This window comes from Engystomops pustulosus, chromosome 3, assembly GCF_040894005.1.
Source record: "Engystomops pustulosus chromosome 3, aEngPut4.maternal, whole genome shotgun sequence".
NCBI lineage: Eukaryota > Metazoa > Chordata > Amphibia > Anura > Leptodactylidae > Engystomops > Engystomops pustulosus.
In genome coordinates, this window is record NC_092413.1 from 44008420 (window position 1) to 44031180 (window position 22761).

Here is a 22761-nt window from a genome sequence, read left to right on the forward strand (position 1 = left end):
TGGCTTAGAGAGTCATAGAAGCTAAAAGAGCAATAAAATTTTGTAAAATTGTGAAGGGGTTAAAATTGATCTTTAGTGTGTAAACATCTCTAAAGAATTGTAATTTGATTAATACTGTATTGATATCTTGTGATGGTAAGAATTATCCCACGTTTTTTTATTAATTATTTTTGTAACCTTTGAAAAATTTGAATAAAGAAATTAAAAAAAAAAAGATTTATCTGGAGCTACAATTATAAGTTCCGACTTACATAAAAATTCAACTTAAGATATATTCTTTGGGTTTGTACTTATCACCCTTAGTAAAGTTTTAGATGTCTACTATAGGTGTTAGCGCCCATGATAAGAGGGTGGGAGCAAACAGCATAGTCTATCGGACCGTTTTTAAGCAGTCCGTTTAAAAACGTATGCAGTTTTTGAAAACGCTTCAGTTTTTTGACCATTTTTGTCCATTTTCCAATTATCCTCATTAAGATTATTGGAAAAAACTGTCAAAAACGGATGCGTTTTCAAAAAACGCATGCGCTTTTTAACGGACTTCTTAAAAACGGCCCAAAAACGGGTTCAAAATGCCATGTGTGCCACCGGCCTTAAACATTTAGCATACCTGAGGAACAGAACAAAAAAAGTCATAAATCTAAATCGTTAATTTTGACGGGTAATTACACACAGGTAAAATATATGAAAAAATGATGCTTCTACCCCAAAATTTCCATTTGAGATTTTATACAATCCAGCATTTGACTTCTAAGTGTTTTTAGTGCTCGTCACATACAGCAAACACTCCAATCTCTATAGACACTTCACTTTGGTCTTGACATATCAAGGATTAACTCTTTTCTTTCATTGGCTCAGGATTTTGTGCCTTTCTTCTGAATTGTTTACAGGTGTTCTAATCTCATTACAGTTTTTTTTTTTGGCCGACTGATTTGGGAGTTGGAAATTGCTACCACACAGTGGCTTTTATTTGAGAGCTTCAAAGTTTGTTTCTCTTTGATTGCAGCTCTGAAGCTCTCGCTATCTGTGATTATTATCTCCAAAAAAAAAAAGATCTGTATTTTTGCCAAGATTTAAGGGGTCAGGTGGAATTTGATGTGGTGGAAATCTGCATTTAGGAGGTTCTCAATCAACTTTGCATATATCTGAGTGAACATGGCAATTAGCTATAAATATGTGTAAATTAATGTACATGGTAAAAGCACTGTAATTAATGAGAAAAAACCCTCCAGCACTGACGGAGAGGATAGATGGGATATGAGAACGCTGTTGTCATCACACTTTGCAGAAGGTGCTATACACAGTAGATATAGGAGCTCATTTATCAAGCGAGACACATACTGCACAGCCGTCCCTAGTGTTATTAGGCCATGCTCCCTTTGTACTAGTACTAGTTGTAAAATTGTCAAAAAAGTGTTTGAAACTTGACAAATTGGAGGGGTTATTCATATTTGGGAAAATTTTTTTTTATTGTTTGAACAATTAAAATGTATACTACTTTCTGTATTGATTCCTCACGTTTTTCTAGATCTCTGCTTGCTGTCATTCTATAGGAAGCTTCATTGTTTATGTCCAGTGGAAATCTGACCATGGTCACACAGGTGCAGGGCTCGTTATATCAGAAATACAATAGCACGGACGGCACTCAGTGGTTGTGCGGTGCACATGGAAAAAGCGAATAAACGCTAATAGCCAGTATTGAAGAAAATATCCCGGCACTCGCTTTCTTCTGCTCAATCAAGTATTTTATTCTCAATGCATATTATACACAGACAGAACGCGTTTCGGCTTATCCAAGCCTTTATCAACTGCTAGCACACTATCAACATGATAACTAATATATAAGTTTTAGAATACGTCCCCTACTATTGACGTCACATCACCGGTGAATGTGTGAGACAATCAGGAGGCGGCAATGCAAATGTCAATCACTTCACCTTGGATAAGCCGAAACAGACGCGTTCTGTCTGTGTATAATGTGCATTGAGAATAAAATACTTGATTGAGCAGAAGAAAGCGAGTGCCGGGATATTTTCTTCAATAACGGCTCGTTATATCACACAGCTCTGATTACTCTCTATCATACTAACGAGACGTGCACCCAGGGTCGGTACTAGTCTTTATGCTGCCTAAGGGTGATCATAAAAAAACGCATGTGTTAAAAATGCATGCGTTTTTGTCAGTTTTTAATTGCGCAATTCATAAAACCGGTCAAAACCGCATGCGTTTTTTTAAAAAAAAGGATGGGTTTTTTACGATCTGAAAACGCACTAACTAAAAACGGTCTAAAAACTCCATTTGTGACATCAGCGTGAGAGTGATGGCACACGTGGAGTTTTGAACGCATTTTTGGCCCGTTTTTAAGCAGTCCGTTAAAAAACGCATGCTTTTTGACCAATTATCTTAATTCAAACTACTCAAAAACACATGCGTTTTTTGACGGACTGCTTAAAAACTGGCCAAAAAAGCATTCAAAACGCAACGTGTGCCAAAAGATGCTACCTTACACACTAGTAATCACTAAGTGACACAGATATTTGTGACATCTAGTAACTTTACAAGGGATGATCTGCTCCATCAGGAAGAGGACTGCTTTACAAATTTCTCCCGGCCATGGTTAACCTCTGCTGAATTTACAGTCAAATGTCAGCTAAATGCAGCACGACTCCACACTGCGCCCCTAAAAACATCACAGTCGCTTAAGGTATAATGGAGTGTGTTCTTAATAACATATGATCTACTATTCCCTACATAAAACATCCTTTATATAGTTCCCCAAATAAATTATAGTATCTACAGCTCCCAGAATTATATACCACAAGCCCTGAGCAACAGCACCCAGCTAATTTATTTCCACCCCCGCAGGGCCCATCTGCTGAGAGGCTAGATGAAAATCTTGCAGTATATATGGGGTATATATGGGGGACGAGACTATTTATACTGAGGGAATCTGGAGGGGTTCTGTTAACTCCCCCCAGAGCCCTTCTGACTCATTAGCATAAATTAAAAGGTTGATTTCTAGAAGGAAGGAGGCCATGGATAAATAGATATACTTTATATAAAGGGTCCACACCAACCAATAGTGGATTATAGTGTGGGAAATGTGGGCCATTCACATGGCCACAATATGCTCCCGGCTCTGCTATTAAAAAGAGGAGTGCGCGGGAAGTCAGTGTCCTGGCGCAGTGACATCATGTCTGACAGACAGAAGAGGAGGAGGTTGCACCGCGCACCTGGGAAGTGGGAGAAGTTAAATAAAGTTTTATGATTTTGGCATTTTATTGGGGGCTGTACAGATGTATTACTGATAATTGATATATTCATTACTGGGGGGTGGGGTGTATATATTTATTGCTAGCAACATTTACTATATTGAAAAAAATTGTCAGGGGGTCCCCACCAGTATGACCCCAGGAGCCTCCACCACCAATAACCGACCCTGCTCATATTTACTAACTGACATGTATTAAAGGGATTCTCCACTCTCCCGATCACCTTCACCGCTGCTCAGCTTTTACATAGCAAAAAGGTTTGATCACAGCAACCCCAGGGTCCAGCAGGGTGTCAGATCCCAGTTGGTGTCATTTCATGGTATTTTCTTGTACATTGTAGCTGTAACGTTCCCCCACTGATCACTTCTATCACTGTGTACGGATTCATGGCATTTGATTTATTCCTCTGGGGTTTAGCGCCACCTATAATTGGTCTCAGCCCTTGATTTCTCAGTTGAAAAATGTTACTTTTAGCTTTTCTGATATCACGTTTCATCTCACTAATTGGCGCAGTCACATCACCTTCCTGGTTAATTCATGCGGTTTTCCTATTTTAGCAATTCTTGACATAAAACATAAGAGAATATGCAAATCACCAGGGAATTAAGGATCCGCAATGACATGGGTCTCATTCATGATTTTAAATGACTCCTTTTTGTTTCATTGATTACTTGTGTGCGCCCCAAAATAGTCATTTTCCCTAGTCTTTATTTTCTCCGAATGTGGGCGGGATTTCCCAAGTTGCGATTTACGTATGAAGATGTCTTTTTATTATTTTTTTGGGTGCACTTTGTTTTGCCATTTAGACCAGATAAAGGTGTAAAATTTCCGACTCCTTCGGAAACACCACCACAATAATGAGCACTGGTTTAAAAAACGCAAAGTCTGACGTCCAAACCTGCGCCACAGGGGGGCTGATTGTTTATTTCATCTAATATTTAGGACCCATTTGGCGGATACGTTGTCAAAACGTTTTTCACCATGTCTTTATGTCAGATGAAATGTATGCTATTCCTCTTGCTGTATTTAGCAGATTATTTTTCGACTTCCATAGCAATAATGAGCATTCAAGGTTATTGTTATAAGTTATAGACATGTCAAGTGCTAGAATCTACCCACATCCATCTAAAATGGGTTTTCCATGATTGGGAAACAACATAGCACCAATACTTTTCCTAACACAAAGTGTAACATAAAATCCCTGATGCAGGTGTGAACTGAGCCTTAGCTGCATCATTTTATACAGGCGCTTTTTGTTTTCAAATAGTTTTATCGTATATAGTTGAGATGAAAGAGCCCCAAACTCAGGACTTCCCTCTAGTACTCCCTAAAGACCTTGTTCCCTCTCGGCCTTCTGTGTAACAGAGCAGGTAGAAATGGGTCCATGCTCTCTGCCCGCACACACACTGATGCAGCGGTGATGATGATAGTGTGTGCACAGGTGAGTGCATGGACCGTCTCTACCTGCCGAGAAAGCAGAGAGTGAAGAGGAGCTGCGGGGAGCGCCCGACGTAAGTAGTAATGAGAGGCTGCATGGGGCATTTCACCAGTGAGGGAAGGCTGCATGGGGCATTTCAATCAGTGAGGGGAGGCTGCTGGGCCTTTCATTAATGAGGGGAGGCTGCTGGGCCTTTCATTAATGAGGGGAGGCTACTGGGCCTTTCATTAATGAGGGGAGGCTACTGGGCCTTTCATTAATGAGGGGAGGCTACTGGGCCTTTCATTATTAAGGGGAGACTGCTGGGTTTTTCATTAATGAGGGGAGGCTGCTGGGTTTTTCATTAATGAGGGGAGGCTGCTGGGTTTTTCATTAATGAGGGGAGGCTGCTGGGTTTTTCATTAATGAGGGGAGGCTGCTGGGTTTTTCATTAATGAGGGGAGGCTACTGGGCCTTTCATTAATGAGGGGAGGCTACTGGGCCTTTCATTAGTCAGGGAGGCTGCTGGGCCTTTCATTAGTCAGGGAGGCTGCTGGGCTTTTCATTAGTCAGGGAGGCTGCTGGGCCTTTCATTAGTCAGGGAGGCAGCTGGGCCTTTCATTAGTCAGGGAGGCAGCTGGGCCTTTCATTAGTCAGGGAGGCAGCTGGGCCTTTCATTAGTCAGGGAGGCAGCTGGGCCTTTCATTAGTCAGGGAGGCTGCTGGGCCTTTCATTAGTCAGGGAGGTTGCTGGGCATTTCATAAGTGGGAGGGGGGTTGCTGGGTATTTCATTAGTAAGGGGAGGCCGTTGGGCATTTAGTTATAGAGGGGAGGCTGCTGGGCATGTAGTTAGTGAGGGGAGGCTGCTGTGCATTTAGTTAGTGAGGGGAGGCTGCTGTGCATTTAGTTAGTGAGGGGAGGCTGCTGTGCATTTAGTTAGTGGGGGGAGGCTGCTGTGCATTTAGTTAGTGAGGGGAGGCTGCTGTGCATTTAGTTAGTGAGGGGAGGATGCTGGGCATTTAATTAGTGAGAGGAGGATTTGACCAATGCATTTCCCACCCTAGTCTTACACTCAAGTGAATAAGTTTACCCATTTTTTTTAGGTAAAATTAGGTGTCTTTGCTTATTCACAAAAACACAAACTAAAAATTCTATAAAAGGCAAAAATATTTATATCAAACAGCGAATGTCAAATAAATTCCATCATTCCAAATATTCAGCACATGATTCCACGTTTTCTCTCTGTAACATGCGGCGTCTTTACTTATTTCTTCCCATATTCTAATCGAAGAAGTCGTCAAAGTCATCGGCTTCTACTTGATTTGCTTGTGGTCGAAGAATGGCTTCGATATCTGAGCTGCTGTCCTCTGACTCTCCCCAAAAAGCTACAAAATTTAAAAAACCACAGGATAACAATCAGACACAACACTTGCATAAGTAAACACATAGAAAACATAAGTATTCTCTGACAGTCAAGTATAATAACACACTATAAAACCGGATAAAATACAGCAAGTATCTAGGTTGTCTGCGGCATCTTATCACCTAGACAGGCTACGAATTACCTTCCTTCCCAAAAGCAAAATGATAGTGTTGTTGGAAGGTCACACTTGTAAGAATTGGAAAATAACCAGGAAACTGCTGAACACAATGCTAGGGAGCGTGTCACTCAAATAGCTGTACTATTATCCCACCGAGATTACACAGAATACGACTGAGGCGGGAACAAAGGAAACGTGTCCCTTACAATTAGGGCAGGATAACATGAAACGCTCCTACCCTTGGAGACTGATGACAGACATTTGATATTTATTGTGTTGGCGGAACTATTTTAAATCCTTAGAAAGTAAAGGTATGAGCAGAAATGTGCCGATGGCATGCAGAGTGGAATTCAGGGACAGATAGCATTCACAGCCGGTGAAATACAACGTTACATAGACGAGCCTCTCCTCCAAACACAAAGCTCCGAGTCAGAGGTCAGCATTTTGTCATTGTTTTCTCTTACATTACTTCATTTTGTAATATTACTTATTGTTGCGGCAAAAAAGACCCGATAACAAAGAGCTGGTGTCACATTACCACCTAGAAAAAGATTAATTTGACACCGGCTCGGCGCTGAATAGAACAATGCCTCCTCGCGATGGAGAGAATACGGGAAGAGAAATGCAGAAGGTGACCGTACACAATGGAGGAATGTTGCCAAGCGGAACCAGACGACAATCTAATGTGTATGGGGTTGTCTCAATGTCAGATGTCAAGGGGAAGTAGGATTTTAATATGCCCGATCCTTTGTTCCCACAAGAGATAAGCCTCCACCGCAGGTGTCTGGAGGTGACTTGATACTTTGTTACCGAAAAGAATATATGCCAAGTCAAGTGTACGGAGGAATAGCTGTCAGTGTGTGACCACCTTTAGAGCAGCCACCCACTTCTCAATGATTTTTGTTCTCACTCATATATGGTCAAAATTAGAAGAGTTTGGATATCAATGCTTTGCACCCAATATCAGTAGCTTAATTTAGGACTTGGTAACTTTATGGAAAAATGTTGGGCACAAACCCTTCCGTCAATGCTGTAATGATAAGCATGTTGCAAGGTGGTTTAGACAATGGGGGGCATTCATTAGGGCTTCTATGCCAGAAAACTGGTGTAGAAACCCTGAAATGATTGTAAATGCTTGGCGATTCAACAAGCATTGTGATCCTTACTCTGTTAACGCCAGCGCCATGCCAAGGGTGCATGAAGGGGTTGTGGCCGGCGGTGGAGTGGGCGGGCCTGCATGAGGCATTACTCTCCAGGAATAAAAAATTGCAGGCTGTGCAACCGGCCACCAGATAGATCAGTGGCATCGCAGGGGCAGGGATTTCATCGAGCGCCGGGGTACGATAAATCTCACCCGATTTGTTGTAAAAATTGTAACTATGTGCCAATGACTTTAAAGAGATCAAGTTCTGTGGCTACAAAACTAGCGTAAATTAGCCACCCTCCGACCGCCATGCTTTACAGGTATTTTTACTTATCTTTTGACATTATTGTGTCAAATATGGTAAAAAAAATGCAACTTTTCTCCCATCTGGTGGGTCAGCTCCTGTCTGCATGAGGGAGGGGGGAGGCGGGAGCAGGAGGGAGGGGGGAGGCGGGAGCAGGAGGGAAGGGGGAGGAGGAAGGAGCAGGAAGGGGGGGGCGGAGCTTGGAGAGCAGTGATGACACAGGCACTTAAATTTTATATCACGTAAGTACGCAGGTACTTACCTTATGTGGGTATTCCAGGGATGATGAAGTGTTCGGTGCCGAATTGTATTATTTTAATAGACATTAATGTGTACACGTCCAAGTAGATTGAATACCTGGGATTGTCATCGTGGGAAGTGTTATTCAGTTGATTGATGATGGGGCGTAGGAGACATTCTGGAGGTTCTGCCATGTGACATGACAGTGGAGGGGGGGGGGGGGTTGTTTCAATACATGTACATTCCAGCTGAAATGCAGATTTCACTTGTGCTCTTTACAGTCGGATTGTAACAAAAAAAAAGAAACAATCTGAAAACAAACTCACAAGGCGCTTTGGATCCTTACAATGGAGTGTAAAGCCCAGGTAGTCCAAATGGCAACCCATACCACAATACAGTGATTTATCAAGCCCCGGACCCCTCTTTTGACTTTTAATGAGCAATTTGGGACATTTCAGAGCTTATGAAAATTATGGCAAAGATGCGCAGGTCATAAAAGGGGAGGAGCCATCACAGCACAAATAAGGTATAATAATTTCCACCTCTGGCTAACACCCCTGTGCACCAATATTATGATGAGGTATGAGATCCCACACTATGGCTGTATACTGTACATTCTATATTACTGTATATATTACTCACCTTTAGACTTGATGTTGTTTGGCCCTTTGTTAAACATCAGTTTTGTTGCCGCTGTAGTTGCTTTTTCTTTCCTGTAATGTAAGAGGAGACCACAGGAATCTCAGTATAAATGCAATGGTAGAAGCTCACAAAACAACATTGTATGTAGAGGTTATTTACATGGGAAATGACAGATCGAGATTTTTAGTCGGTAAAAAAAAAACTGTGTAAAGAGACCCTTAAAGGGTTGAACCAGGATTGCATGCTACCAGTATCTACGGTATAGGGCAGTGATGGCGAACCTTTTAGAGACCGAGTGTCCAAACTACAACCAAAATCCAGTTATTTACTGTGAAGTGCCTACGCGGCATTTTAAGCTGTAACGTATTGCTACCTGTTATTCCACATCTTTCAATAGTATCGGCCGCCTAAGGCCACCAATACAGTTGAAAGAAAGAGGGTCTCTCTGTAGAGGAAGAATGGCTGGTCCAGCGGGATGACCGCCAAAGATAAAGCAGTTCTCACTTTTCCTGCAGTTCCAACCAATGAAGTGTCGCTTTAAAATAGCGCTGAGAGCAGCATCTCATAAGTTGCCTGGGACTGCAGGAAGGTTTGGTGGATTTAGTCCTGTTTGGTGAACTCTGTCCTGTGGTGATGGCCTGAGTGCCCACAAAAAGGGCTCTTAGTGCCACCTCTGGCCCCCGTGCCATAGGTTTGCCACCACTGGAATAGGGGATAATAATCAGAAACCCAAAAAATTACATGAATGACTAGCAGTGACCCAGAGACGGTGGTCCCGTTCCCAATATGCATCCTGCTGCTCTATTCAATAGTATAAAAGTGTTGGAAATTGCCGAGCACAGCACTCAGCTACCTGCAGCACTACCATTTACTCCCTCTATGAGTGTCATAGATTAATAGAGGATTACATGAAAACTTGACACATCCACTTTGAGTACAGATAATACATTTAGGATTGCTAGCACCATCACAGTGCTGTACAGTAGAATTTTTTACCCAAATAATCCCCCCCAAAAAAAAAATAAATTATAAAATAGGCGAGATTCATTTGATAACTTAAACAGTTTGTTGCGTCAATGAGCAACAAATTATTTTCATTGTGTTTTATTCTCTTTCCATAAAATAAGTATTGACTACATACAATTACTTTAACATTTTAGAATATTCCTTCCCAAAACCTCCATATTCTCGGTACTGTACTTGTATGGATATAATTATCCACGTTCCTGTGCATTAGAAGCTCCGGCACAAGGGCCCGGGCTGTTTACAGCCTTTGATCTGTCTTCATGCATACGAATCAAGAAGAAAGATTGGCCCTTTGTGTGCATAGCGAGGCTGCTTTCAAGGTCACATTGGAATTATTTTGATCTTTTGTGTTAAATATCCGTGTTGTTATTGCTTTTCCATTCTGTAACATATCTTATAAACCCAATTAATGAGTAATAAGGGCAATTCCGTATCGGTTGCATTTGCAGAACATAGTAGTAACAGTCATTGCTCTGGGGCCTGGTATCTTAGGGCAGCCCATGTCCAGTCTCCTACACAAATTAGGACAGTGATCTGGGTTATGAATAATAATAATTCCCTAATTAATAAATGCACACAGATTCCGCAGTGCTGCACAGAGCTTGCCAAATTGGTCCCTGTCCCCAATGGGGCTCACAATCTAATCAACCTACCAGTATGTTTTGGTGTGTGGGAGGAAACCGGAGGACCTGGAGGAAACCCACACAAACACGAAGAGAACATACAAACTCTTTGCAGATGTTGAAGTTGTTATATACATGCTAGGTTTGGTTTAAATTTCATTTTATAATAATAATAAAAAACTATTAAAATTGATTCATTTGATAAACTCAGCTGAGAGGCCTGGTGGAGAAGTGAAAATATTGTAAGGGACTCTTCAGCTTCCTATATGCAATATGAAGGTTTTGCAAAGTGGGTAAGACTTAGGTCATCAGGACATGTGTATCTATCCTCTAAGAGGTTTCTAGTTAAATGGTCTCAAAAATAATGAACTTCTACTATATAGATTGATTGTTATTTGAAGGATCTCACAATTCCAGGTCGAGCACGCACTTTTTTTCATGCACTGGTGCAGCTGAATTCTTCTTGTTTCATATACATATGTGTAGCGGCAACATATCCCACCACCTTTATACTCGTTTTGCGTGCCATTGATATTAAATGGGTTGGACCAAGTTTGCATGTTAACCATTCAGTATGGAAGTGTGTCGGAAGTTGGTGAATACAGCGCTCAGTTATCTTTGGAATTCTCATTCATTGTCTATGACAGTGCCAGAGATAACGCTCTTCATGGAAATATCTGACAGTCCACTACTACTGAATTGAGCATCAGAACAGTTGCTGGACGGGCAGTCAAACCCTCAATGATCAGACTGTTATCTACAATCCACTGCAGGACACCCCTTTAATGACATATCCTCAGGACACCAGCACTCCCGGTGGTCTCCAGTGCCAGAACTAAAAACTGGGTGCACCCACAAGCTGCCGGCTACATCCACTGTGCAGTGGCCATATCACACTGTTGCAGCTTAGTTCACATCCACTACTATACTCTCATATGGGCACAACACAGTGTAAGGTGCTGTTTTCTTCTGGCCCTGGAGGTAGCCAGGAACAAGTATTTAGTGGGGTGAATGGTGTCTGACCCTTAGCAATCTGATTTTGATTACCTGTACCAAAGAAAGGTCATCAATACAGAATTCCAGAGAAAAAAACACCTAACAACTGGCAATAAAAAAAGAAAACAATGAGTCAAAACTCCCTGTACAGAAGAGCTAACAATTCAATTGCATCTAGCAGTTAGGGTACATTCACACAAAGGTAACGGGGACCAATATCTGACTGCACCATTTGCGGCCACATCTCGGTCCGGTCACTGGGCAGTGAGCACATGTGGTCTCACCGCACCATGACTGCATGGCCAAATATAAGACATGTCCTAACTTTCACTGTGTTACAGTGCCCTTCGCTGCTCCTCTACGGAGAGGGGAGGGGTGAGCAGCTCTGACGTGTGACGTTCGTGTAAACGTACCCTTAGATTGTTAGCTCTTTTGTACAGGGACTTTTTTCATGTTAGAGCGAATATCTAGCATAGCTACATCCCAATGTACATCTGTACATTATTTGTGGGAAAGAGAGCAGGATATGACCACTATATAAACCATCCATACACAGGCTCTAAACCCCAATTCAGATGCTTGAAATAATATAACCATACTTTGACATTAAAGGGGTTGGCCACTTTACTTAATGTGTGTGTTAGTGTAGGAAGAGGGAACAGGATAGCAGGTAATTTACCAATATACATCTAGCAGATGGAGGGTCTTATGATCTCTATCTGTCCATGTACAATCGCCCTGCCTGGATCTTAATCTTATATTCATGAATACCATCATAAGGTCCTGGCAGGGCGATTGGTCATGCACATATAAAATCACATGTCCCTCCATCTGCGGCCATGTTATGGGCAGGAATCACTGGCTGATGAGGTGAAAGACAGGAGGATTCACAGTTCTTGCATATCATGAAAGAGGAGACACTTAAAAGAATTAAATAAATAAATTACCTAATATCCCCCACTTACACACACATTACAAAAAAACATGAGGTAATGTGGCCAACCCCTTTAAGGTACAAATCATAAGTCTGCGATTCTCTCCTGGACAAGTGACTGGTGGCCAGGCTGTGACATATGGCGTTGATATCAGTATGTATGAGATGTAAAGGCAACAGCCCGTGTCTTTTAGGTTGGGGGTGACCTCTGGGACCTTCACTTATTGGAAAAGTTAAGTGACTGTTTTGATTTCTGCACAGAAGATGAGGGGCAATGGAGACCTGGAGATATGTATGTGTTACCAGCAGCAAGAATATGAAAAACATTGATATTCAGTGATTTAGCAGGACTTGGAGAGTACTGGTCTGTGAGATCTCTTCACTAAACACAGCACAGCCTCTCTCCCTTGCGTAACTGCTGTAGTATTCAAACAGAAGCTGCTACAGCAGGAAGGGGGAGGGGAGGGGGCTGTGCTGTCATATCTCACAGACCAATACATTAATATGATGCAATTCCAGTTACAATCCTAGAATATAAATGCATTTTCAAAGTCCTACTGCTGCTTACAACACACACAAAGGAATGTATACACAGATCTTCACAGCTTTGTATGATCATAACTGCTGACAGATTTCCTTTAAGAAATAAAAATACATCATGACCCTGGATATAGCCTTAAAGGGAACCTGTCAACACGTTTTACCCCACAAAACTACTAGCCCCCTCATCTAGGGTATGAAATGTCCTTTCCAGAATTCCTTCATTTTTATGAAATCTCACCCGTTTACCTATAAAAAAAATCTCCCCCAAAGTGAGGCAAAAATGACTCCTTTCACCACATTTTCACATGAGAGAAGTCAAGTTTAGTGGTTGCAGGGGTAGTGTCTCTCCAGATGCCCCTATCTTTGGCATATATGACCTAGAAGCATGTTTTTGTGTCATATTAAAGATAAGAATCTCAACTTTCAGGTCACATCAGGCTTTTTGTTCTGTGAGGTACAGAATTGGACATATATACAGTTAAAAATAGGGAGGAACTGGATCTTTATCCACAGTTTGCATTTCCAACTGTGTAGATATAGAGATATATATAGATATAGAGATATATAGAGATATATATATATATATATATATAGTAAACCTGTGAGATTTCACATAAAAGAGGCAACTCTAGAAAGGACCTTTCATACCCTACCTGAGCGGGCTAGTAGTTTAGTGATAAATGCTGGTGACAGGTCCTTATTTAAAAGCACAATATGATCCCAGGTTTCTGTACTTGTGTAAGGGAAACAAAATAGAAATGGTGATTGCCAAGTCCCCAATATTGTAGCTACCATCATGTTTATAAAAAAAAAAAATGTAATGTAGATGACGCTAGCTGATGCTCCCCCCCCCCCCCCAAACTATAAATAATGGGAAGGTATAACAGGACCTGGTACAGCAAGAAGGAGCTCTGCCTATCATGGCTTCAATTTACACAGCAAAGTGGAGGGAGATAGAAGGTAAAGCTAGAAGCAGATGTCAGCTGTGAATATTACTGCCATCTAATGGTCATTTATATGAATTACAAGCAGAATCAGAATGACCATATGTAAAAGCCCTCTGTTAATGCACATAATTCAGCTGCTGTCACATTAGTGCTCACTATATTAACCATGTTACACTGTACAAGACACCGTACATGGCTAATTATTATTATTTTTTTTTTTAAATAAAATACTTTATGTAAAACATCTGCCCTAAAAATGTTTTTTGTTGGAATGGGGCTGCATGAAAAAATAACCCTTTAGCTATCTCAGTGGTCCCTCCCGATGTCCCGCGCTGCAGTCTGACCTGTCCCTATATACATGGGACATGGACCGGAGAGACGGCAGCGTAAGACATCGAGAGGGACCACTGAGATAGGTAAATGTTTATTTGTTTATGCAGCCCCAACCGGCCACATATAATTTTTTTTACGTCTCGGACACGTTATGGTAAAGTGCTAAAAATGAATAAACCAAAAATATAACCAAAATATGTGCACTGTCAGTCTGTCACCTTTTACCAGGTTTGGCTACAGAGACAGGGGGTGCATGTAATTCTGAAAACTCCATGCCTTATCGAAATTGAATCTCCCCTTCAATATAGCACCAGAATTGTGTTTCTAAGTGCCACAGAACTGGAGATATTGGGGAACATTTACTAAGGTCCTTGCGCCAGTTTTCTATCGGACTTTGCAAGTTTTTTTTCAGTGCAAACTGCTTACACGTATATTTATGAAGTACCTGCAGCAGATTTGTGTAGCACACAACCATATTATGGCGTGGCTGCCCTTTTCTTAACACTTTTCCTCACAAGTTTCTGCACTGAAGGGGGCATTCTGGTGCTCAGTCGGACCGTGCGCCAAAATAAACATGCAAAAGGTGAACCAAAAAAAAGTGGTGCACTCTGTCGGGGCAGTGCAGAAGGCACCAGATTCATGCAGAAATTCTTAATCTGGCGCACTCTGCACTATACACAGGCAAACTGCTTTTATGTTCCTAATTTACTATTAAAATAATAGTAGGAAATTAGGAGCTGTATAAAAACATCATATTTGTTATTGCACCTAAAATCCCAATAAAGGGGAGTTTCTCCTCTTTAAAATTACACCAGAACTGTGTTTTTAGGTGCCACAGTTCAGAAGACATAGCCGTTTGAAGTTGGAAACTGTCATGATGTCTATACAAATGCTATCTGCACAAGGTGTGTGTAATCAGGGCGTATATGAAGGGGTCAATATAAAAAGAGGGTGGTCTGTTGAGGTCACAATTTGTTTAATGAACGTGAAAAAAAATTATTAATTTCCCCAAATCCTTGCCCACATTTAACATGCAGTAAATGATCACTCAGCCAATCGATTATTAGAGAGGTAACCAGCCTCAGTCAGTCATTGGCTGCATGCCAATAGTGGACTGGTAAATAAAGACCTGTAGTATTATATAAAAAAAAACTGGAACAGAAGCGGAATGTGTTGCTTATTTTTTTATCATTTTTAACCTGTTCTGGCCATTCTGTAATAGTACAATAGACAGATGGCTTGATAAATTATATTAAAATAACAAGTCACTATTCATCAGATAAAAACAAACTCCTTCCTCAGCTCCACCAGTGCTCCTGTTACCTGTCACTGCCGGCCTGTGTTTGTGCACAAAGGTTGTTGGTGCTTTCCCAACCTCTGACACCCGCCTGCTATCCGGCTGTATCAGGTGAGCACCAGCGGTCGGAGCGGCACCACAAGCCCCTGCAAGCAACCAAGACCTGGCAATAACTGTTTGCTCTGCGGGAGAAAGTGAACGCAAGAAGAGAGGAGTATAAGTAGTTTATTGTTTCTTAAGCCCCCCAGTCATATATCAATTGTTTTTATCCATGGACAACCCCTTTAAACATTTCCCAAAAGTAAGGTAAAATAACAGGCAAAATTCTAATGCATTTCCAAGCATTTCAAAAAATGTTTAGAGACTGTAAGCGCTTGTGAGCAGGGCCCTCACTCCTACTGCTTCGTATGACCATGTTATTAATAATAATAATTCCTTTATTTATATAGCGCACACAGATTATGAAGCGCTGCATAGAGCTTGCCAAAACGGTCCCTGTCCCCAATGGGGCTCACAATCTAATCATCCTACCAGTATGTTTTGGAGTGTGGGAGGAAACCGGAAGACCCGGAGGAAAGCCACGCAAACACGTAGAGAACATACAAACTCTTTGCAGATGTTGACCCTGAGACTTGAACCCACACTGCAAGGCTGTAATGCGTTCCACTGAGCCACTGTGCTGCCCCTATATAAAACGGTGATATTTGGGTTTGTTTGTATATCTATCCCATGATCTGTAAAGTCCTGCGGAATATAATGCCGCCACATAAATAAAGATGTATTCTTATATATTTAAAATAATAAAAATAAAGAATATTTAATATAAAATAGTGATACAAATCTGCTCGATCCTGTGCCATGGTTTTCTTTGTTTACTTTCTTTGTTGTAATTCTATTTTTTTTTTTTGTTGTTGTTATTTTTTTCCAGTAAACTTTGAGTAAACATAAAAAAAAAATGATACAAACTGTTATGAAAAAGGAGGGTAAGTTTACCAGGATGTGAATAGTTGTATGTATTGTGGTCTGATCTCACAGCTCACGGCATGGCTCAGTATCTAGCGACCTCCTCTGGCTCGTTCATTATCACACAGACACAAGTATATTGTCTGAAGGAAAATCAGCTTTAATCTAAAGAATTTCCCGGTCGGCAGCCATCTCTCCCTGTGTGCACGGATCATTTTACCTTCTGATAACCAAAAGACAGCGTTTCCCTGCTGGATTTATGTTGTTTCTTGCAAAACGTTTTATGGGAAAGCGACAGAATGCGATGTAACGGTGGAAGGCCGAACTGAAGAGGAGGAAGCTGGCATGTTCTCCTGCACAAAGGGGAACAAGTGGTCTTTACTCAGAGAGCAGCGTCCTATTAAGACTCACTTCTTTGCACATTACGCCTTTTATCCCCATTCAACCACAAAATGATTTTGCTATAGGAAATACAATGACGGACGGAGAAAAAAAAAAAAAAGATTTACATTGAATGAATCTTTAATAATAAACTGTTGCGGATCTCGCCCCTAATACAATAAACATCGGATTCTATTAAAGTTTCTTCCTCTAAAGGCAATAGGACGAAAGGGGGAGAGAGAGAGAGAAAATAAAATGAATATGAAAGAACTCGATTCTTTCGGTCTCCACTACCACAATGGTGAAATGAGCATGTTTAAATGTGCTAAGAGTATCTCTTTGCATCTTTTATAGCTTGTGTGTATTAATCTGTAAAGCTTATTAAAGCAAAGTCATTGCTATGCAAAGCAGCGCCCAATCCCTTTCTCTTGCTATTCAACAGAGTACAGTGTTTAGCCAATAGGACTGGCCCCCTGCCCCTCATTCGGCATTCATAACATGCAACATTTGCACAATGTATCTCTCAAAGGCTTATGAATAGAAGGCCTTAATACTCATGTAAACAACTGCAAACCAATTACTTAATGAATCAGACCCACACATAATGAGGTGGCAGACAAAGAGCCATAAATGCATTTTTTTTTTTTTGCGCCCAATCCTCTGCTTTAAAGTAAAATCCCTCAGCTGTAGTTTGGACTTAACCGGCACATCATAATTATTGTCTCTAGGACATCAGAGGAAGCCATTTTTTTTTTAATTTGGGTCCAGCGGGGTCCGCTTTGATGTCACTCATCAGCTCACTGACAAAACAGAGCAAAGAAGACTTTCTTTAAAAAAAAAAACAAAAAAAAAAAACTGAGTACCCCAGCAGTAACAGCACGGTTATGTTTATTGTCAAGTACAGGGTTTTTGAGACCCACTTGTAAAAGCAATAAAGCACAAGAAGTGACTGCCATAAGTGGAATCTTTAAAAGTAAAGCCTAGAAGAAATTTCGCTGCATGTCAATCACAAATAAGTGAGCACCTGAGCTCCCCGCTTTCTGTCTACACCGAGCGTCTCCTTCGCCAACTTAATCTCTCCCTTCCAAGACTGATGTCAAGTACGCGCTAACCATGTGCTGCCGCGAAACTTAAAAAAACAAAACACAGACCATTATCCCTCAGCTGTTAGGGAAATAAAACTTCAATGGGAACAAGGACGACACTTTAAGAGAAGGATGAACCACGTTACAAAGGACGCAGACAGAAAATCTAAATAAACTTGCTTAACCAAACATCCAGCGCGCACCCGTGGGAAGGGGGATGGCGCCATTGTCAGCATTTGGGGACATTAGGAAGAAAAAAAAAAAAAAAGTATTCCCAGGAGAAAAGACACTGATGGCATGGAAGGCAGATTGTGGGGACAACCACGGACAAGGCCACTCGTAGGGAAGGCAGATGTAGGCTGGAAAAAAGGGCAGGAATGTTCACAGATGGGATTTCTTTCTTTACCACAAATTGTTCTCCTTTTTATTGGAAAGGGTGAAGAGTATTATTATAAATGTTAGTTAATATATTTGAGTATATTATTTTGGTTTCATTCATTGAAATAGGTGTAATGTTTCTATTTTTTGCTTTTAAGATTTACGAGTGCAATACCAACATTTGTTAAATTGGGAATCGCCAATAGTTATTTGCACTGCAGCATTTAAAGCGGAACTAAAACTTTGACAAAATGTTATAAATACATAGAGCGGGTGATACTAATGCACTTTGTAATATACTTTATTAAAAAATATGTCCATGTGCCCTTTGTCTCTGCCTTTTTTCCTTATGTAAGCAGTTTGTGTAAATCAGCTTTGTGTCCTGTATGCACTGACAGCAAAGGAACCTGAAAACTGTCTAATAACTTATCTCTTTACAGACACTAGAGCAGTGATGGCAAACCTTTTAGAGACCAAGTGCCCAAACTACAACCAAAATCCACTTATTTACCATGAAGGGCCAACATGGCATTTTAAGCAGTAACTTATTGTTACCTGTTCTTCCACATCTTTGAATTGTATCGGCCGCCCGAGGCCAATACAGTTGAAAGAAGGAGGGCAAATTCAGACTATGGTTGCAGCTTCCCTCCACGGTCTCTCTGTACAGGAAGAATGGTGGGTCCAACAGGATGAGCTCCAAAGATCTTCTGTGAAAACCTTTTCATTTTTCCCGCAGTTCCAAACAGGCAACGGAGTGTCGCTTTAAAATAGCGCTGAGAGCAGCATCTCTTAAGTTGCCTGGGACTGCAGGAAGATTTGGTGGATTTGGTCCAGTTTTGTGAACTCTGTCCTGGGGCGATGGCCTAAGTGCCCACAAAAAGGGCTCTGAGTGCCACCTCTGGCTCCCGTGCCATAGGTTTTGCCACCACTGCACTATAGAGTCTAATAACCTCAGAGAGCCGGACCTTTAAAGGGAACCAGTCACCATGGACCTGGGCTTTGGATGCATTTCAAAAAACAACATGTGACTTGTCTGTGCTGCAGTTTCCTCAGATCCCAGCCACCACCTTTGTGCTCCTGTACAGCTCCTCTCCCCCCACTGATGTCAGCTCACCAGGCTGTGACCGTTGTGAATGAGTAGTTGTACAGAAACACAACAAGCCCCTACCTTCTACTTTTACCCATGTCCCATGCCTCTTCTCAGCATGTCATGTGACCAGTGACATCATCACAGGTCCTTTAGCCTCCTAACATTAGCAAACTGTACACCATGCATGTAACTGATAACATTACACCACAGCAGATTCTATGGACTGCTCCTCCCCATCCTAAATGGATTTCTACTTCTACCCATCCTTCATGAAAGCTGCTGTAATTCCATGTGATCAGATACATACATGAGGTAGATGTTGCAGATGTAACTATAGATGATGTCTTTAAGTGTCCAATGTTGTAAAAATGCTCTCTATAAATGTTCCATACAACAGAATATCATAGTCTGTCAATCAAGAACAAGTAAAATTTACTATGCAGGACGCAGTGTGAATGTTTCACATGAAGTGTGTTGCATAAAAGGTTACAATCTGATTTTTGCAACATTGCAGAACCATTTAGGGATAAGGGCAGTTCTTTTTAAACATAGATTTTAATAAAGACTTTATTTTGGGTGGGTTAATTTGCATGACATGTTCCCTTTAAGATACACTGCTCACTACCAGAAAAAGAACAGGAAAAAAGGCATAAAGAATTGGTTTCTCTTAAAGGGGTATTCCAGGAATCAGCATAATTCATATACAAGTGGGCACTCAAAATATAAGCTAATGTGTTATTAGTTGTTATTTAAAATTTTGCTCCCCTTAAAAGAAAATGCTGATGACATAGACTGTAATGAAGAATTAAAATGCTACCGGCCCTTTAATCAGTCCGTTAATTTCCTCCGCGCAGTCCGTTGCAGGACAGAAGATGGCCGCTGGTCACATGTCCACATCACATGTCCTGTACCTGCCTGGGCAGGACATGTGATCACCACTACGTTTGGCTGTAGTGGGTTGGTTGCAGTGCATCCAGTATGATCAGTGTTGTGGTGATGGCAGTTACACATCATTACCATGGTAACAGAGCAAGAAAACCTGTTACATCATCACTGTTAGCAGAGCATAAGTGGTAGGAGGAGTTACTGAGAACTAAAGGATCATGGAACTTGTAGTTTCCAGTGGCGGCCATCTTAGTGATAACTCCACCTACTTTAGAGAGGTCATAAATTTTGTAAATCATAAAATCATATTATTTTAGCTCCGTTTTGTGACTATTCCCGGAATACCCCTTTAATGAAGTATATTACACAGTTTACTATTATCATAGGTTCTATTTATTTATGAAATTACAAATGCTTCAAACGTTTAGTTATTCTTCAAGTATTAATAGAATTATTAGGATTAGGATTACATCTCTAACCATGTCTTATAATGTCATAATGTTGTAAGCGACTGACATTAACTTGTCATTTGATGTATGAATAATCCGATAGTCAAAGAAATCTATAGAAGTGCTGCAGCCACAACTAGTAAGTGTTACACCAAGGCTGAATTTATGTCATTACTGCTCATTATTGCTGTATAATATCCTCCATGCTAATGCTTTGGAGAGTCAGATGAAGGAGCAGTGGAGAAGAATATGCTCTTTAAGTAGGAAAGCCTCTGCCCATACACACACATACATACATACATACATACATATACATGCGCCACATTTACATGCCTTATCTTCCAATGATCCATTCTGTCTAATATGATTCGGTCTAATAAGCCAATGATTTATTAAGAATAGGATTTTTCTGTAAATATTATTTGAAGTTTTTAATTTGTAAACAGGATAAGAAAAAAAATGGTAAACATTTAAAAAACAATGCAGGCCACTTGCACAAAATACATTATTTCATCCTTAAAAAATGTGAGGCCACCGAGAAGGAAGCGTTGATCGATGTATTATGTACAATAAATTGGAAACGGATACTTCCTGCAATTACATGTCTCCAAATCCTACTTTTTGTTGACTAATGCTGGATTTGCTTTTGATCCAGCTCATACATGAGACCCATTGAATCTGGTAAGTGGATGCTCCGTAATGGTACAAGTCTTTTATGACTGTGCATGATTTATGTGGATCAGCAAAGGGAAAAGGAAGAAAAATCCATAAAATAAAGGAAGCTCTATAGTCCGTAATTGCTGCAGATAAATATATCACTGTACTCCATAGAGGAGTGCTATGGCTGTACATCACATTTTTAGCTGAGTGCCTATGACTTGTACATTGTACTGTTGCTTTCTTAGCTCATCTGGAAAGTCCATTAATGAAGTGGCAGCGATCAGTAATAATTAACATAGTGTTCTGGATGTGTAGGCATTGTAAGAGAGACATTTCTGTAGTCAAGTAGCTGCACTCATCACTGTTGATATAATACAGGAAGTAATGCAATATGTAACCACAAGTAGGGGAAATATTACCCGTAAGCTTAGAATTTAGAGAATGTAAAAACATATCTACTACATTTAGCATTAATATAGGCTTTTCCCAAATATATAAGGAAATTGAAATAAAAGTATTATCATTAAAAGTTCATGTTTCGTTTTAAATCCACTAAAAGAGGACCTTTCACCACCTCCCATATGTGGAGATGAGCATCCTGTACGGGCTGTTACATAGATTCAGGGGCACTTTGAATTTTCTTTCTGGCCCCCCCCCCCCGGTTGTGGAGATATAATTCCTAGTTTCTGACCATTATAATCTGTGTTTGGTCAGGGAGGAGGAGCTGGGGGCGTGTGTTATGCTAATCTTCTCTCATACTTTATCTATATCTGAGGGCTGTGTTCACACACATTCCACTAATATTCCGTTGCGTTTACATTGCGAGTACATTCCGTTTTATATCGCAAACGACTTGTGAAACCAAATGCGCTGTTTTCCATACATTGGGAATATTTCATTGAGTAAAATGGCTAAATTCGGAAAGTGAAAGAAGGCCAGGTCTAAATAGAAGCTAAAATCTGCAGTAAACGAAACTCAGTTTACATTCTGTCAATATCAGGAAGAATAAATCCAGCACTTTATGTCTTCAGGACTCTCGGTGTATTATGTCAGCTCTCTGCCTGACAACTGCCTTTGTCTGGTCTCTAAGTAGCCCTACGGAGAGCAGCTGGACACGTTAATTTGAGGTTCAGTGCAATGTCAATTGAGTCTTAAAATGAGAAGACAACAGCTGCACAACAATACCTGGGCTTGGTGAAAATATGTAGCAAAACAATTCACAAAAACTTCATAAAAAGCCAAACAAAAATGTAAAAATCAAAGAGAAATATCTAAAAACGTGTGCAAAGAGAGAACAATTTCTTTTTTACCTGTGTATAGGGCTTGGATCACTCGAAGATAAGGATCCTTCAGAACTCTGTTTATTCCTTAAAATTCCTCCAAAATCCTTTTTATCATTGTCCCGAGTTAACCCTAGAATTGAAGAGTTTGCGCAAAATTACAAGGGAATAAAAACAAAATTTAAAACGTTAAAAAAAGAATTTTGCTAAACATAATATACAGGCTGTCCCCAACTTAAGGACACCTGACTTACAAACGACCCCTAGTTACTGAAGGACCTCTCTGACCACTGTGACCTCTGGGAAGCTCTCTGGATGCTTTACTATACTCCCA

General features: G+C 40.7%; 1 protein-coding gene across 3 annotated transcripts in view; it reads right to left on the reverse strand.

Moving 5' to 3' along the window:
* Positions 1 to 5835: 5835 nt before the first annotated feature.
* The window catches only part of KIZ (kizuna centrosomal protein), a 91860-nt gene continuing 74934 nt past the window's right edge, over positions 5836 to 22761 (reverse strand). For 2 of the 3 annotated variants that reach the window (XM_072140615.1, XM_072140617.1), the window contains 3 exons: positions 22458 to 22560; positions 8558 to 8628; positions 5836 to 6071 (listed from right to left, as the gene is read on the reverse strand). In XM_072140615.1, coding sequence (XP_071996716.1) covers positions 5968 to 6071; positions 8558 to 8628; positions 22458 to 22560 — 278 coding nt within the window. In that variant the 3' untranslated portion in view covers positions 5836 to 5967. Of the gene's footprint in view, positions 6072 to 8557; positions 8629 to 16439; positions 16573 to 22457; positions 22561 to 22761 lie in introns of all 3 variants that reach the window. The other variant, XM_072140616.1, reaches the window with a different exon arrangement.